We start from the raw sequence: 19,642 nt of genomic DNA, 5'->3' as shown, positions 1-19,642 counted from the left end.
CCTTATGGGGTCTATGGGGTGAATGTCCCAATGGGGTGAATGGGGGTCCCTATGGGGTCTTATGGGGTGAATGGGGGTCCTAATGGGGTCTTATGGGGTCTTATGGGTTCAATGGGGGTCCCAATGGGGTCTATGGGGTCTTATGAGGGTCCCAATGGGGTCTATGGGGTCTTATGTGGGTCCCAATGGGGACTTATGGGGTCAATGGGGGTCCTAATGGGGTCTTATGGGGTCTATGGGGGTCCTAATGGGGTCTATGGGGTTGAATGGGGTCTATGGGGTTGAATGGGGTCTATGGGGGTCCCAATGGGGTCTATGGGGTCAATGGGGGTCCCAATGGGGTCTTATGGGGTCAATGGGGGTCCTAATGGGGTCTTATGGGGTCTATGGGGGTCCTAATGGGGTCTATGGGGTCTATGGGGGTCCTAATGGGGACTTATGGGGTCTTATGGGGTCAATGGGGGTCCTAATGGGGTCTTATGGGGTGAATGGGGGTCTATGGGGGTCCTAATAGGGTCTTATGGGGTTGAATGGGGGTCTTATGGGGTCTTATGGGAGTCCCAATGGGGTCTATGGGGTTGAATGGGGTCTTATGGGGTCTTATGGGGGTCCTAATGGGGTCTGTGGGGTTGAATGGGGTCTTATGGGGTGAATGGGGGTCCCAATGGGGTCTTATGGGGTCAATGGGGGTCCTAATGGGGTCTATGGGGTCTTAAGTGGGTCCTAATGGGGTCTTATGGGGTCTTGTGGGGTCAATGTGGGTCCTAATAGGGTCTTATGGGGTCTTATGGGTTCAATGGGGGTCCTAATGGGGTCTTATGGGGGTCCTAATGGGGTCTTATGTGGGTCCCAATGGGGTCTATGGGGTCAATGGGGGTCCCAATGGGGTCTTATGGGGTCAATGGGGGTCCTAATGGGGTCTTATGGGGTCTTATGGGGTCTATGGGGGTCCCAATGGGGTCTATGGGGTCTTATGAGGGTCCCAATGGGGTCTTATGGGGTGAATGGGGGTCCCAATGGTGTCTTATGGGGTGAGTGGGGGTCCTAATGGGGTCTTATGGGGTCTTATGGGGTCTATGGGGGTCCCAATGGGGTCCCAATGGGGTCTTATGGGGTCAATGGAGGTCCTAATGGGGTCTTATGGGGTCTATGGGGGTACTAATGGGGTCTATGGGGTTGAATGGGGTCTTATGGGGTCTATGGGGTTGAATGGGGGTCTTATGGGGTCTTATGGGGGTCCCAATGGGGTCTTATGGGGACAATGGGGGTCCCAATGGGGTCTTATGGGGGTCCCAATGGGGTCTATGGGGTCAATGGGGGTCCCAATGGGGTCTATGGGGTCTATGGGGGTCCTAATGGGGTCCTAATGGGGGTCCCAATGGGGTCTATGGGGTCGCAATGGGGTCTTATGGGGTCTATGGGGTTGAATGGGGTCTTATGGGGTCTATGGGGTTGAATGGGGTCTTATGGGGTCTTATGGGGTTGAATGGGGGTCTATGGGGTCTTATGGGGTCTTATGGGGGTCCCAATGGGGTCAGTGGGGTTGAATGGGGTCTTATGGGCCCAATGGGGGTCCCAATGGGGTATATGGGGTGACTGGGGGTCCCAATGGGGTCTTATGGGGGTCCTAATGGGGTCTTATGGGGTCTTATGAGGGTCCCAATGGGGTCTTATAGGGTGAATGTCGGTCCCAATGGGGTCTTATGGGCTCCCTATAGACCCCCCCCATATCTCTGCCCCACAGGTCGGGAACCGTCTGGGTGTTCGCCGTGGGGCTGACGACTCCATGCACATCCTGGTGGATGGGGAGGATATGGGGCCGGCAGCTTGTGGGGTGGCCAAGGTGACGTCACAGCCCCCCCCCCTATGACATCACACACACCCCCTATGACGTCACAGCCCCCCTCCTATGATGTCATTCCCACTCTATAACATCATACCCACCCTATGATGTCACAGCCCCCTCCTGTGACGTCATACACACCCTATGACGTCATATTCCGCTCCTATGACATCACGTCTCCCTTCTATGACATCACACCTCCCCTATGACGTCATACCCTCCTCTATAACATCACAGCCCCCCTCCTATGACGTCATGCCCACCCTATGATGTCACAGCCCCCCTATGATGTCATACATGCCCTATGACGTCATATCTCCCTCCTATGATGTCACAAACCCCATACTATGACGTCATATCCACATATGATGTAATACCCACCTTATGACATCATACACACCCTATGACATCACACCCCCCCTCCTATGACATCACAGCCCCCTATGACATCACATCCACCCTATGACATCACATCTCACTTTTATGACGTCACAACCCCCTCTATGGCATCACAACCCTCCTCTATGACGTCATATCGCCCTCCTATGACATCACAACCTCCCTTATGACATCACATCCACCCTATGACATCATGCCCCCCTCTATGACATCACACTCCCTCTATGACATCACACCCTCCCCCTTATGATCTCACGTCCTCCCCTATGACATCACATCCATCCTATGACAACACCACCCCCTCCTATGACGTCATATCCCGCCCTATGACATCACAACCTCCCTCTATGACGTCATATCCATCTTATGACATCACAACCCTTCTATGACGTCACTTCCTCCCCCCACAGAACGCCTTTGTGGGCCTGGATCTCTATGGCCGCGTGACATCACATCCCCCTCCTATGACGTCATATCTCCCTTCTATGACATCACACCCCCTCTATGACATCACAACCCCCTCCTATGACATCATATCTCCCTTCTATGACGTCATATCCCCCTTATGACATCACACCCCCATGACATCGTATTCCCCTCCTATGACATCATATCTCACTTCTATGATGTCATATCCCCCTCTATGACATCACAACCCCCCTCTATGATGTCATACCCCCCTCTATGACGTCACACCCCCCCTATGACGTCACTTCCTCCCCACAGAACGCCTTTGTGGCCCTGGATGTCTATGGCCGCGTGACGTCACATCCCCCTCCTATGACATCATATCCCCTTCCTATGACATCACACCCCCCTGCTATGATATCACATCCCCCTATGACATCACAACCCCCTCTATGACGTCACAATCCCTCTATGACATCACAACCCCCTCCTATGACATCACACCTCCCTTATGACATCACATCCCCCTCCTATGACATCACACCCCCCTCCTATGACGTCACACCCCCCTCTATGACGTCACAGCCCCCTCCTATGACATCATATTCCCTTCCTATGACATCACAACCCCCCTATGACATCATATCTCCCTCCTATGACATCACACACCCCTATCATGACATCGTATCTCCCTCCTATGACATCACACCTCCCTTATGACATCACAACCTCTATGACGTCACATCCACCATATGACATCATATATCCCTCCTATGACATCACACCCCCTCTATGACATCATATCCCCTTCCTATGATGTCACACCCCCCTCTATGACATCACATCTCCCCTCCTATGACGTCACATCCACCCTATGACATCGTAGCTCCCCTCTATGACATCACACCCCCCTTATGACGTCACTTCCTCCCCCCAGAACGCCTTTGTGGCCCTGGATCTCTATGGCCGCGTGACGTCGGTGTCCATCGTCAGCGCCGGGGGGTCCGAGGGGGGGGGGGTCGTCAACACCCCCAGCCCATCCCCCACCCCCACCAACAGCCCATCCCCCACCAACGGCTGCACCGCCACATTGGTGAGAATGGGGGGGGATGGGGGGGGACCAGTATGGGACTGGGATGGGATTGGGATGGGACCAGTATGGGATGGGATGGGACCAGTATGGGACTGGGATGGGATTGGGATGGGACCAGTATGGGATTGGGATGGGACCAGTATGGGATTGGGATGGGGCCAGTATGGGATTGGGATGGGACCAGTATGGGATTGGGATGGGACTGGGATGGGACCAGTATGGGACTGGGATGGGGCCAGTATGGGATTGGGATGGGGCCAGTATGGGATTGGGATGGGAATGGGATGGGATGGGGCCAGTATGGGATTGGGATGGGACCAGTATGGGACCAGTATGGGACTGGGATGGGACCAGTATGGGATTGGGATGGGACCAGTATGGGACTGGGATGGGACCAGTATGGGACCAGTATGGGATTGGGATGGGACCAGTATGGGATTGGGATGGGACCAGTATGGGATGGGATGGGACCAGTATGGGATTGGGATGGGACCAGTATGGGACCAGTATGGGATTGGGATGGGACCAGTATGGGATTGGGATGGGACCAGTATGGGACCAGTATGGGATTGGGATGGGACCAGTATGGGATGGGATGGGACCAGTATGGGATGGGATGGGACCAGTATGGGACTGGGATGGGACCAGTATGGGATTGGGATGGGACCTGTATGGGATTGGGATGGGACCAGTATGGGACTGGGATGGGACCAGTATGGGATGGGATGGGACCAGTATGGAACTGGGATGGGACCAGTATGGGACCAGTATGGGACTGGGATGGGACCAGTATGGGATTGGGATGGGACCAGTATGGGACCAGTATGGGATTGGGATGGGACCAGTATGGGACCAGTATGGGACTGGGATGGGACCAGTATGGGATTGGGATGGGACCAGTATGGGAATGGGATGGGACCAGTATGGGATTGGGATGGGACCAGTATGGGAATGGGATGGGACCAGTATGGGACTGGGATGGGACCAGTATGGGATGGGATGGGACCAGTATGGGACTGGGATGGGACCAGTATGGGATTGGGATGGGACCAGTATGGGACCGGTATGGGACCAGTATGGGATTGGGATGGGACCAGTATGGGAATGGGATGGGACCAGTATGGGATGGGATGGGACCAGTATGGGATGGGATGGGACCAGTATGGGACTGGGATGGGACCAGTATGGGATTGGGATGGGACCAGTATGGGACCGGTATGGGACCAGTATGGGATTGGGATGGGACCAGTATGGGAATGGGATGGGACCAGTATGGGATGGGATGGGAGCAGTATGGGATGGGATGGGATGGGACCAGTATGGGATTGGGATGGGACCAGTATGGGATGGGATGGGACCAGTATGGGATTGGGATGGGACCAGTATGGGATTGGGATGGGACCAGTATGGGATGGGATGGGACCAGTATGGGACCAGTATGGGATTGGGATGGGACCAGTATGGGACTGGGATGGTAATGGGATGGGACTGGGATGGGACCAGTATGGGATGGGATGGGACCAGTATGGGATGGGATGGGACCAGTATGGGACTGGGATGGGACCAGTATGGGATTGGGATGGGACCAGTATGGGACTGGGATGGGACCAGTATGGGATTGGGATGGGACCAGTATGGGATGGGATGGGACCAGTATGGGATGGGATGGGACCAGTATGGGATTGGGATGGGACCAGTATGGGATGGGATGGGACCAGTATGGGATGGGATGGGACCAGTATGGGATTGGGATGGGACCAGGATGGGATTGGGATGGGACCAGTATGGGACTGGGATGGGACCAGTATGGGATGGGATGGGACCAGTATGGGATTGGGATGGGACTGGGATGGGACCAGTATGGGATTGGGATGGGACCAGTATGGGACTGGGATGGGACCAGTATGGGATTGGGATGGGACCAGTATGGGACTGGGATGGGACCAGTATGGGACCAGTATGGGACCAGTATGGGATTGGGATGGGACCAGTATGGGACCAGTATGGGATTGGGATGGGACCAGTATGGGATTGGGATGGGACCAGTATGGGACTGGGATGGGACCAGTATGGGATTGGGATGGGACCAGTATGGGATTGGGATGGGACCAGTATGGGACTGGGATGGGACCAGGATGGGACCAGTATGGGATTGGGATGGGAATGGGATGGGGCTGGGATGGGAATGGGATGGGGCTGGGATGGGACCAGTATGGGACTGGGATGGGACCAGTATGGGATTGGGATGGGACCAGTATGGGACCAGTATGGGATTGGGATGGGAATGGGATGGGACCAGTATGGGATTGGGATGGGACCAGTATGGGATTGGGATGGGACCAGTATGGGGCTGGGATGGGACCAGTATGGGATTGGGATGGGATCAGTATGGGAATGGGATGGGACCAGTATGGGATTGGGATGGGACCAGTATGGGACCAGTATGGGATTGGGATGGGACCAGTATGGGACTGGGATGGGACCAGTATGGGATTGGGATGGGATGGGACCAGTATGGGATGGGATGGGACCAGTATGGGATTGGGATGGGACCAGTATGGGATTGGGATGGGACCAGTATGGGATCAGTATGGGATTGGGATGGGACCAGGATGGGACTGGGATGGGACCAGTATGGGATTGGGATGGGATGGGATGGGATTGGGATGGGATTGGGATGGGATGGGACCAGTATGGGATTGGGATGGGACCAGTATGGGATTGGGATGGGACCAGTATGGGACCAGTATGGGATTGGGATGGGACCAGTATGGGATGGGATGGGACCAGTATGGGATTGGGATGGGACCAGTATGGGATGGGATGGGACCAGTATGGGACTGGGATGGGACCAGTATGGGATGGGATGGGACCAGTATGGGACTGGGATGGGACCAGTATGGGACCAGTATGGGATTGGGATGGGACCAGTATGGGATTGGGATGGGACCAGTATGGGATTGGGATGGGACCAGTATGGGACTGGGATGGGACCAGTATGGGATGGGATGGGACCAGTATGGGATTGGGATGGGACCAGTATGGGATTGGAATGGGACCAGTATGGGACTGGAATGGGACCAGTATGGGACTGGGATGGGTCCGGTATGGGATTGGGATGGGACTGGGATGGGACCAGTATGGGATGGGATGGGACCAGTATGGGATGGGATGGGACCAGTATGGGATTGGGATGGGACCAGTATGGGATTGGGATGGGATGGGACCAGTATGGGATTGGGATGGGACCAGTATGGGATGGGATGGGACCAGTATGGGAATGGGATGGGACCAGTATGGGATTGGGATGGGACCAGTATGGGATTGGGATGGGATGGGACCAGTATGGGATTGGGATGGGACCAGTATGGGATTGGGATGGGACTGGGATGGGACCAGTATGGGATTGGGATGGGACCAGTATGGGATTGGGATGGGACTGGGATGGGACCAGTATGGGATTGGGATGGGACCAGTATGGGACCAGTATGGGACTGGGATGGGACCAGTATGGGATTGGGATGGGACCAGTATGGGACTGGGATGGGACCAGTATGGGATTGGGATGGGACCAGTATGGGATGGGATGGGACCAGTATGGGACTGGGATGGGACCAGTATGGGATTGGGATGGGACCAGTATGGGATTGGGATGGGACCAGTATGGGACTGGGATGGGACCAGTATGGGATGGGATGGGATTGGGATGGGACCAGTATGGGACTGGGATGGGACCAGTATGGGATGGGATGGGACCAGTATGGGACTGGGATGGGACCAGTATGGGACTGGGATGGGACCAGTATGGGATTGGGATGGGATTGGGATGGGACCAGTATGGGACTGGGATGGGATGGGACCAGTATGGGATGGGATGGGACCAGTATGGGACCAGTATAAGATTGGGATGGGACCAGTATGGGACCAGTATGGGATGGGACCAGTATGGGACCAGGATGGGATTGGGATGGGACCAATATGGGATGGGATGGGACCAGTATGGGATTGGGATGGGACCAGTATGGGATTGGGATGGGACCAGTATGGGACTGGGATGGTAATGGGATGGGACCAGTATGGGATTGGGATGGGACCAGTATGGGACCAGTATGGGATTGGGATGGGACCAGTATGGGACTGGGATGGAACTGGGATGGGACCAGTATGGGATTGGGATGGGACCAGTATGGGATTGGGATGGGATGGGACCAGTATGGGACCAGTATGGGACTGGGATGGGACCAGTATGGGACTGGGATGGGATTGGGATGGGACCAGTATGGGATGGGATGGGACCAGTATGGGATTGGGATGGGACCAGTATGGGACTGGGATGGGACCAGTATGGGATTGGGATGGGACCAGTATGGGATTGGGATGGGACCAGTATGGGGCTGGGATGGGACCAGTATGGGACTGGGATGGGACCAGTATGGGATTGGGATGGGACCAGTATGGGATTGGGATGGGACCAGTATGGGATGGGATGGGACCAGTATGGGACTAGTATGGGATTGGGATGGGAATGGGATGGGACCAGTATGGGACTGGGATGGGACCAGTATGGGATTGGGATGGGACTGGGATGGGACCAGTATGGGACCAGTATGGGATGGGATGGGACCAGTATGGGATGGGATGGGACCAGTATGGGATGGGATGGGACCAGTATGGGATTGGGATGGGATGGGACCAGTATGGGATTGGGATGGGACCAGTATGGGATGGGATGGGACCAGTATGGGACTAGTATGGGATTGGGATGGGAATGGGATGGGACCAGTATGGGATTGGGATGGGACCAGTATGGGATTGGGATGGGACTGGGATGGGACCAGTATGGGACCAGTATGGGATGGGATGGGACCAGTATGGGATGGGATGGGACCAGTATGGGATGGGATGGGACCAGTATGGGACCAGTATGGGACTGGGATGGGACCAGTATGGGATGGGATGGGACCAGTATGGGATTGGGATGGGACCAGTATGGGACTGGGATGGGACCAGAATGGGACCAGTATGGGATTGGGATGGGACCAGTATGGGACTGGGATGGGACTGGGATGGGACCAGTATGGGATTGGGATGGGAATGGGATGGGACCAGTATGGGACTGGGATGGGACCAGTATGGGATGGGATGGGATGGGATTGGGATGGGACCAGTATGGGATTGGGATGGGACCAGTATGGGACCAGTATGGGACTGGGATGGGACCAGTATGGGACTGGGATGGGACCAGTATGGGACCCTATATGACCCCCTATATGACCTTATATAACCCCTATATTACCCTATATGATCCTATATGACCTTATATGACCCTATATAACCCCATATGACCCCATATGACCCTATATGACCCCATACGACCCTATATGACTCTATATGACCCCTATGACTTCTCTGTCCCCCATATGACCCCCTATGTGTCCCCATATGACCCCATATGACCTTATATGACCCTATCTGACCCTATATATGACATGACCCTATATGTGACCCTATATGACCCCTATGACTTCTCTGTCCCCCATATGACCCCCATATGACCCCCTATGTGTCCCTATATGACCCCATATGACCTTATATGACCCTATATGACCTTATATGACCCTATATGACCCTATATATGACATGACCCTATATCTGACCCTATATGTGACCCCATATGACCCTATATGACCCCATATGACCCCATACGACCCTATATGACCCCATATGACCCTATATGACCCTATACGACCCTATATGACCCCATATGACCCTATATGACCCCATACGACCCTATATGACCCCATACAACCCTATATCACCCCATACGACCCTATATGACCCTATATGTCTCTATATGACCATATCTGACCCCATACGACCCTATATGATGCTATATGACCCCTATGACTTCTCTGTCCCCCATATGACCCCCTATGTGTCCCTATATGACCCCATACGACCTTATATGACCCTATATGACCCTATATATGATATGACCCCCTATATGACCCTATATCTGACCCTATATCTGACCCTATATGTGACCCCATATGACCCTATATGACCCTATATGACCCCATATGACCCTATATGACCCCATATGAAAACTATATGACCCCATATGACCCTATATGACCCCATACAACCCTATATGACCCTATATGACCCCATATAACCCCCTATGTGTCCCTATATGACCCCATATGACCCTATATGACCCCATATGACCCTATATGACCCCATATAACCCCCTATGTGTCCCTATATGACCCTATATGACCCCATATGACCCCATATGACCCTATATGAGCCCATATGACCCTATATGACCCTATATAACCCCCATATGACCCTATATGACCCCATATGACCCCATATGACCCTATATGACCCTATATGACCCCTATGACTTCTCTGTCCCCCATATGACCCCCTATATGACCCTATATATGACCCTATATGACCCCATATGAAAACTATATGACCCCATATGACCCTATATGACCCCATATGACCCTATATGACCCCATACAACCCTATATGACCCTATATGACCCCATACGACCCTATATGGTTCTTATATGACCCTATATGTGATATGACCCCCTATCTGACCCTATATATGACCCTATATGACCCTAGGTGACCCCTGTGACTTCTCTGTCCCCCATATGACCCCCTACATGACCCTATATGATCCTATATGACCCTATATGAGCCCATATGACCCTATATAACCCCATATGACCCTATATGACCCCATACGACCCTATATGACCCTATATGGCTCTATATGACCATATCTGACCCCATACGACCCTATATGACCCCATATGACCTTATATGACCCTATATGACCCTATATATGACATGACCCTATATCTGACCCTATATGTGACCCCATATGACCCTATATGACCCTATATGACCCCATACGACCCTATATGACCCCATATGACCTTATCTGACCCTATATGACCCTATATATGACATGACCCTATATCTGACCCTATATCTGACCCTATATGACCCCATATGACCCTATATGACCCCATACGACCCTATATGACCCCATATGACCCTATATGACCCTATACAACCCTATATGACCCTATATGACCCTATATGACCCCTATATGCCCCCATACGAACCTATATATGACCCTATATATGACCCTATATATGACCCTATATGATCCCATACGACCCTATATGACCCCATATGACCCTATATGACCCCATACGACCCTATATGACCCTATATCACCCTATATGACCCCTATGACTTCTCTGTCCCCCATATGACCCCCTATGTGTCCCTATATGACCCCATACGACCCTATATGTCCCCTATGACCCTATATGACCCTATATATGACATGACCCTATATGTGACCCTATATGTGCCCCCATCCAGGCCCCCCACACGCTGCAGGGCAGCCACGGCCGTAACATCCTATTGTCCAACGGGAACCGCACGGCGACAAGGGTGGCCAGTTACAACCAGGGGCTGGTGGTTGTGGGGCAGCCCCTCCCTATGGGGAGGCTATTCCAGGTGACCCTATATTGACCCTATAAGACCCTATGGGACCCTATAAGACCCTATGGGACCCTATATGACCCTATGGGACCCTATAAGACCCTATGGGACCCTATAAGACCCTATGTGAACCTATATGACCCTATGTGGCCCTATAAGACCCTATAAGACCCTATGGGACCCTATAAGACCCTATGGGACCCTATGAGACCCTATCTGGCCCTATGGGACCCTATAAGACCCTATGGGACCCTATAAGACCCTATGAGAACCTATGGGACCCTATAAGACCCTATGGGACCCTATATGACCCTATGTGACCCTATGGGAACCTATGTGACCCTATAAGACCCTGTAAGACCCTATATGACCCTATGGGACCCTATAAGACCCTATGGGATCCTATGGGACCCTAAAAGACCCTATGGGACCCTATATGACCCTATCTGGCCCTATGGGACCCTATATGACCCTATGGGACACTATATGACCCTATAAGACCCTATGGGACCCTATAAGACCCTATGAGACCCTATAAGACCCTATGGGACCCTATGGGGGGGTTAAATGGGATTGGTGATGTCATAGGGGCCAGTTACAACCAGGGGCTGGTGGTTGTGGGGCAGCCCCTCCCTATGGGGAGGCTATTCCAGGTGACCCTATATTGACCCTATAAGACCCTATGGGACCCTATGGGACCCTGTAAGACCCTATGGGACCCTATATGACTCTATGGGAACCTATGGGACCCTATAAGACCCTATGGGACCCTATAAGACCCTATATGACCCTATCTGGCCCTATGGGACCCTATATGACCCAAGATAACCATATATGACCCAATCTGGCCCTATGGGACCCTATAAGACCCTATATGACCCTATGGGACCCTATGGGACCCTATGGGACCCTATAAGACCCTATGTGACCCTATGGGACTCTATATGATCCTATGGGACCCTATAAGACCCTATGAGTCCCTATATGACCCTATGTGAACCTATGGGACCCTATAAGACCCTATGGGACCCTATGAGACCCTATATGACCCTATGTGACCCTATGGGAACCTATGTGACCCTATAAGACCCTATGAGACCCTATTGGACCCTATGGGACCCTATAAGACCCTATGGGACCCTATAAGACCCTATCTGGCCCTATGGGACCCTATAAGACCCAATGGGACCCTATATGACCCTATATGACCCTATGGGACTCTATGGGACCCTATGGGAACCTATGGGACCCTATATGACCCTATGAGACCCTATAAGACCCTATGGGACCCTATGGGGGGGTTAAATGGGATTGGTGATGTCATAGGGGCCAGTTACAACCAGGGGCTGGTGGTTGTGGGGCAGCCCCTCCCTATGGGGAGGCTATTCCAGGTGACCCTATATTGACCCTATAAGACCCTATGAGACCCTATGGGACCCTATATGATCCTATGAGACCCTATGGGACCCTATAAGACCCTATGGGACCCTATGGGACCCTATGTGGCTGGTGGTTGTGGGGCAGCCCCTCCCTATGGGGAGGCTATTCCAGGTGACCCTATATTGACCCTATAAGACCCTATATGACCCTATAAGACCCTATGGGACCCTATATGACCCTACAAGACCCTATGGGACCCTATGGGACCCTACAAGACCCTATGGGTCACTATATGACCCTATAAGACCCTATGAGACCCTATGAGACTCTATGGGACCCTATAAGACCCTATGTGACCCTATGAGACCCTATGGGACCCTATGGGACCCTATAAGACCCTATGGGAACCTATAAGACCCTATGTGACCCTATGAGACTCTATGGGACCCTATGGGACCCTATGAGACCCTATATGACCCTATGAGACCCTATGGGGGGGTTAAATGGGATTGGTGATGTCATAGGGGCCAGTTACAACCAGGGGCTGGTGGTTGTGGGGCAGCCCCTCCCTATGGGGAGGCTATTCCAGGTGACCCTATATTGACCCTATAAGACCCTATGGGACCCTATAAGACCCTATGGGAACCTATGTGACCCTATAAGACCCTATAAGACCCTATATGACCCTATAAGACCCTATGGGACCCTATAAGACTCTATATGACCCAATCTGGCCCTATGGGACCCTATAAGACCCTATGGGACCCTATGTGACCCTATAAGACCCTATAAGACCCTATGGGACCCTATGGGACACTATGGGAACCTATGTGACCCTATGGGACCGTATGTGACCCTATGAGACCCTATAGGACCCTATATGACCCTATGGGACCCTATAAGACCCTATGAGACCCTATGGGACCCTATGTGACCCTACAAGACCCTATGGGAACCTATGGGACCCTATAAGACCCTATGGGACCCTATGGGACCCTATAAGACCCTATGGGACCCTACAAGACCCTATGGGACCCTATGAGACCCTACAAGACCCTATGAGACCCTATGGGACTCTATATGACCCTATGGGACCCTATATGACCCTATGGGATCCTATGGGACCCTACAAGACCCTATGGGACCCTATAAGACCCTATGTGACCCTATGGGACCCTATGTGACCCTATGTGACCCTATGGGTCACTATATGACCCTATAAGACCCTATATGACCCTATATTGACCCTATAAGACCCTATGGGAACCTATGTAACCCTATAAGACCCTATAAGACCCTATATGACCCTATGGGACTCTATAAGACCCTATGGGACTCTATAAGACCCTATGGGACCCTATATGACCCTATGAGACCCTATGTGACCCTATGGGAACCTATGAGACCCTATGGGACCCTATGGGACCCTATATGACCCTATGGGACCCTATGAGACCCTATGTGACCCTATGGGACCCTATGTGACCCTATAAGACCCTATGGGACCCTATATGACCCTATGTGACCCTATGGGAACCTATGTTACCCTATAAGACCCTATAAGACCCTATGAGACCCTATGGGATCCTATGGGACCCTATTGGACCCTATATGACCCTATGGGACCCTATATGACCCTATATGACCCTATGGGACTCTATGGGACCCTATGGGACCCTATATGACCCTATGAGACCCTATATGACCCTATGAGACCCTATGGGGGGGTTAAATGGGATTGGTGATGTCATAGGGGCCAGTTACAACCAGGGGCTGGTGGTTGTGGGGCAGCCCCTCCCTATGGGGAGGCTATTCCAGGTGACCCTATATTGACCCTATAAGACCCTATAAGACCCTATGAGACCCTATGGGACCCTATATGACCCTATGAGACCCTATGGGACCCTATAAGACCCTATGGGACCCTATGGGACCCTATAAGACCCTATATGACCCTATGGGACCCTATAAGACCCTATGTGACCCTATGGGACCCTATAAGACCCTATGGGACCCTTTGAGACCCTATGAGACCCTATGGGACCCTAAGGGACCCTATGGGACCCTATAAGACCCTATGTGACCCTATGAGACCCTATGGGACCCTATGGGACCCTATATGACTCTATGGGACCCTATGTGACCCTATTGGACCCTATATGACCCTATGAGACCCTATGGGGCCCTATATGACCCTATGGGACCCTATGGGACCCTATGTGGCTGGTGATTGTGGGGCAGCCCCTGCCTATGGGGAAGCTATTCCAGGTGACCCTATATGTGACCCTATAAGACCCTATGGGACCCTATAAGACCCTATGGGACTCTATATAAACCTATGAGACCCTATGGGACCCTATAAAACCCTATGAGACCCTATGGGACCCTATAAGACCCTATGGGACCCTATGAGACCCTATGAGACCCTATGGGACCCTAAGGGACCCTATGGGACCCTATAAGACCCTATGGGACCCTATATGGCCCTATGGGACCCAATATGAACCTATGGGACCCTATGGGACCCTATAAGACCCTATGGGACACTATATGACCCTATAAGACCCTATGGGACACTATATGACCCTATAAGACCCTATGGGACCCTATAAGACCCTATGGGACCCTATATGAACCTATGGGACCCTGTATGAACCTATGGGAACCTATGGGACCCTATGTGACCCTGTAAGACCCTATGGGACCCTATAAGACCCTATATGACCCTATCTGGCCCTATGGGACCCTGTAAGACCCTATAATACCCTATGTGACCCTATATGACCCTATATGACCCTATAAGACCCTATAAGACCCTATGAGACCCTATGGGACCCTATAAGACCCTATGAGTCCCTATGGGACCCTATGAGACCCTATAAGACCCTATGAGACCAATATGGCCTATAATGACCCTAAATAGCCCCAAAATGGGAAAGAATGGCCCCAAATAGCCCCCAAATGGGATGGAATGGCCCCAAATAGCCCCATAATGGCCCTAAATAGCCCCAAAATGGGATGGAATGACCCCAAATAGCCCCAAAGTGGGATGAAATGACCCCAAATAGCCCCAATATGGGATGAAATGGCCCCAAATGACCCCAAATAGCCCTAATATGGCCTATAATGGCCCTAAATAGCCCCATAATGGGATGGAATGACCCCAAATAGCCCCAAAATGGCCCCAAGACCCCAAAATGGGAGGGAATGACCCTAAATAGCCCCATAATGGGATGGAATGACCCCATATAGCCCCAATATGGGATGAAATGGCCCCAAATGACCCCACATAGCCCATAATGGGATGGAATGACCCCAAATAGCCCCAAAATGGGATGGAATGACCCCAAATAGCCCCAAAATGGCCCCAAGACCCCCAAATGGGAAGGAATGGCCCTAAATGACCCCAAATAGCCCCAAAATGGGATGGAATGACCCTAAATTGCCCTAATATGGCCTATAATGGCCATAAATAGCCCCAAAATGGGATGGAATGACCCCAAATAGCCCCTATATGGCCCCTAATGGCAGCCATAATGGGATGGATTGACCCCAAATAGCCCCATAATGGGACATAATGGCCCCAAATAGCCCCAAAATGGCCCTAAATGACCCTAAATAGCCCCAAAATGGGATGGAATGACCCCAAATAGCCCCATAATGGGACATAATGGCCCCAAATAGCCCCAAAATGGGATGGAATGACCCTAAATAGCCCCAAATAGCCCCATAGTGGGATGGAATGACCCCAAAATGGGATGGAATGACCCTATATGGTCCCTATATGGCCCCTAATGGCTCTTGTAATGCTGTGTCCCCCTATAGGTTCAGATCGATGCCCTAAACCCCCAATAATGGGATGGAATGACCCCAAATAGCCCCTATATGGCCCCAAGACCCCAAAATGGGATGGAATGACCCCAAATGGCCCCAAATAGACCCAAAATGGGTTGGAATGACCCCAAATAGCCCCTATATGGCCCCAAGACCCCAAAATGGGATGGAATGACCCCAATATGGCCCCATAATGGGACATAATGGCCCCAAATAGCCCTAAATAGCCCCATAATGGGACATAATGGACCCAAATGGGAATGTATGGCCCCAAATGGCCCCAAAATGGGATGGAATGGCCCCAAATAGTCCCAAAATGGCCCCAAGACCCCAAAATGGGATGGAATGACCCCTATATGGCCCCTAATGGCCCTAAATAGCCCCAAAATGGGATGGAATGACCCTATATGGCCCCTATATGGCCCCTAATGGCCCTAAATAGCCCCAATATGGCCCATAATGGGATGGAATGACCCCAAATAGCCCCTATGTTGCCCCAAGACCCCAAAATGGGAAAGAATGGCTATAAATGACCCTAAATAGCCCCAAAATGGGATGGAATGACCCCAAATAGCCCCATAATGGGACATAATGGCCCCAAATAGCCCCAAAATGGGATGGAATGGCCCTATATGGCCCCTATATGGCCCCTATATGACCCCTAATGCTGTGTCCCCCTATAGGTTCAGATCGATGCCCTGAACCCCCAATAATGGGAAAGAATGGCCCTAAAATGGTCCCAAATATCCCCAAAATGGGATGGAATGACCCTAAATAGCCCTAATATGGTTCCAAGACCCCAAAATGGGATGGAATGACCCCAAATGGCCCCAAATAGACCCAGAATGGGATGGAATGACCCCAAATAGCCCCAAAATAGACCATAATGACCCTAAATAGCCCCATAATGGGAAGGAATTACCCCAAATAGCCCTAATATGGCCCCAAGACCCCAAAATGGGATGGAATGACCCCAATATGGCCCCAAAATGGGATGGAATGACCCTATATGGCCCCTAATGGCCCTAAATAGCCCCAAAATGGGATGGAATGACCCTAAATGGCCCCAAATAGCCCCAAAATGGGATGGAATGACCCTATATGGTCCCTATATGGCCCCAAGACCCCAAAATGGGATGGAATGACCCTATATGGCCCCTAATGGCCCTAAATAGCCCCAAAATGGGATGGAATGACCCTAAATGGCCCCAAATAGCCCCAAAATGGGATGGAATGACCCTATATGGTCCCTATATGGCCCCAAGACCCCAAAATGGGATGGAATGACCCCAAATGGCCCCAAATAGACCCAAAATGGGATGGAATGACCCTATATGGTCCCTATATGGCCCCAAAACCCCAAAATGGGATGGAATGACCCCAAATTGCCCTAATATGGCCCCTAATGACCCTAAATAGCCCCATAATGGGATGGAATGACCCCAAATAGCCCCTATATGGCCCCTATATGGCCCCTATATGGCCCCTATATGGCCCCTAATGCTGTGTCCCCCTATAGGTTCAGATCGATGCCCTGAACCCACAATGGAGCTCGTCCCTGACTCTGGGGGTCACCTCGTCCCCCCCCGAACGTTGCCCCCTCCCGGCGTGTGCTGCTGCCATCAAACGCTCTGCCTGGCTCCTACAGAGACGTAGCGTCTTCCATAATGCCAAAAAGGTGAGAAATTGACCCAAAATGGGGAGAAATGGGGCTGAAATGGGGAGAAATGGGGCCAAAATGGGCTGAAATGGGAAGGAATGGCCCCAAAATGGACCTAAAATGGACCCAAATGGGCCAAAATGGGGAGAAATGGGGCCAAAATGGGGAGAAATGGGCCCAAAATAGGGAGAAATGGGGGGAAATGGGCCAAAATGGGGAGAAATGGGGCCAAAAAGGTGAGAAATTGACCCAAAATGGGGAGAAATGGGGCTGAAATGGGGCCAAAATGGGGCCGAAATGGGACTAAAATGGATGAAATGGGAAGGAATGGCCCCAAAATGGACCTAAAATGGACCCAAATGGGCCGAAATGGGGAGAAATGGGGCCAAAATGGGACTAAAATGGACCCAAAATGGGGGGAAATGGGACCAAAATGGGACTAAAATGGGCTGAAATGTGAAGGAATGGCCCCAAAATGGGGAGAAATGGGGCCGAAATGGGGAGAAATGGGGCCGAAATGGGGAGAAATGGGCCAAAATGGGGAGAAATGGGGCAAAAATGGGGAGAAATGGGGCCAAAATGGGACTAAAATGGGCTGAAATGGGAAGGAATGGGGCCAAAATGGGATGGAATGGCCCCAAAAATGGGCTGAAATGGGAAGGAATGGGCTGAAATGGGGAGAAATGGGACCAAATGGGGAGAAATGGGGCCAAAATGGGGAGAAATGGGGCCGAAATGGGGGGAAATGAGACCAAAATGGGGAGAAATTGACGCAAAATGGGGAGAAATGGGCCGAAATGAGGATAAATGGGACCGAAATGGGGAGAAATTGACCCAAAATGGGGAGAAATGGGGCTGAAATGGGGAGAAATGGGGCCGAAATGGGGAGAAATGGGGCCAAAATGGGGCTGAAATGGGAAAGAATGGCCTCAGATTGCCCCAGAGTGGACCCGAAATGGGAAAGAATGGACCCAAAATGGACTGAAATGGGAAAGAATGGCCCCAAATGTCCCCAAAAAGGTGAGAAATTGACCCAAAATGGGGAGAAATGGGGCCGAAATGGGACCAAAATGGGCCTAAATGTGATAGAATAGTCCCAAAATGGGGAGAAATGGGACCAAAATGGGGAGAAATTGGACCAAATGGGACCAAAATGGGAAGGAATGGCCCCAAATAACCCCAAAATTGTCAGAAATGGACCCAAAATGGGGAGAAATGGGACCAAAATTGGGAGAAATGGGGCCAAAATGGGGAGAAATTGACCCAAAATGATGAGAAATGGGAACGAAATGGGACTAAAATGGGCCGAAATGACCCCAAAATGGACCCAAAATGGGAAGGAAAGACCCAAAATGGGACTAAAATGGACCCAAAATGGCCCCAAATAGCCCCAAAATGGGAAGGAATAGACCCAAAAAGGTGAGAAATGGCCCCAAAATGGGACTAAAATGGACCCGAAAAGGTGAGAAATGGCCCCAAAATGGG

The 19,642-nt window shown here is 51.7% G+C and overlaps 1 protein-coding gene across 1 annotated transcript in view; it reads left to right on the top strand.

Annotated features, from left to right (window-relative positions):
- NEURL4 (neuralized E3 ubiquitin protein ligase 4) overlaps positions 1-19,642 on the top strand; it is a 182,906-nt gene that overhangs the window by 138,315 nt on the left and 24,949 nt on the right. Inside the window, exons 19-22 of the mRNA XM_085534229.1 lie at positions 1,745-1,843; positions 3,588-3,743; positions 11,161-11,298; positions 18,017-18,175. Coding sequence (XP_085390355.1) covers positions 1,745-1,843; positions 3,588-3,743; positions 11,161-11,298; positions 18,017-18,175 — 552 coding nt within the window. The remainder of the gene's footprint in view (positions 1-1,744; positions 1,844-3,587; positions 3,744-11,160; positions 11,299-18,016; positions 18,176-19,642) is intronic.

Source organism: Coturnix japonica, unplaced genomic scaffold (assembly GCF_054131305.1).
Source record: "Coturnix japonica strain WE unplaced genomic scaffold, WE-NBRP24 Scf079, whole genome shotgun sequence".
NCBI classification, from domain to species: domain Eukaryota; kingdom Metazoa; phylum Chordata; class Aves; order Galliformes; family Phasianidae; genus Coturnix; species Coturnix japonica.
This window is presented reverse-complemented; position numbering and strand designations above follow the sequence as displayed.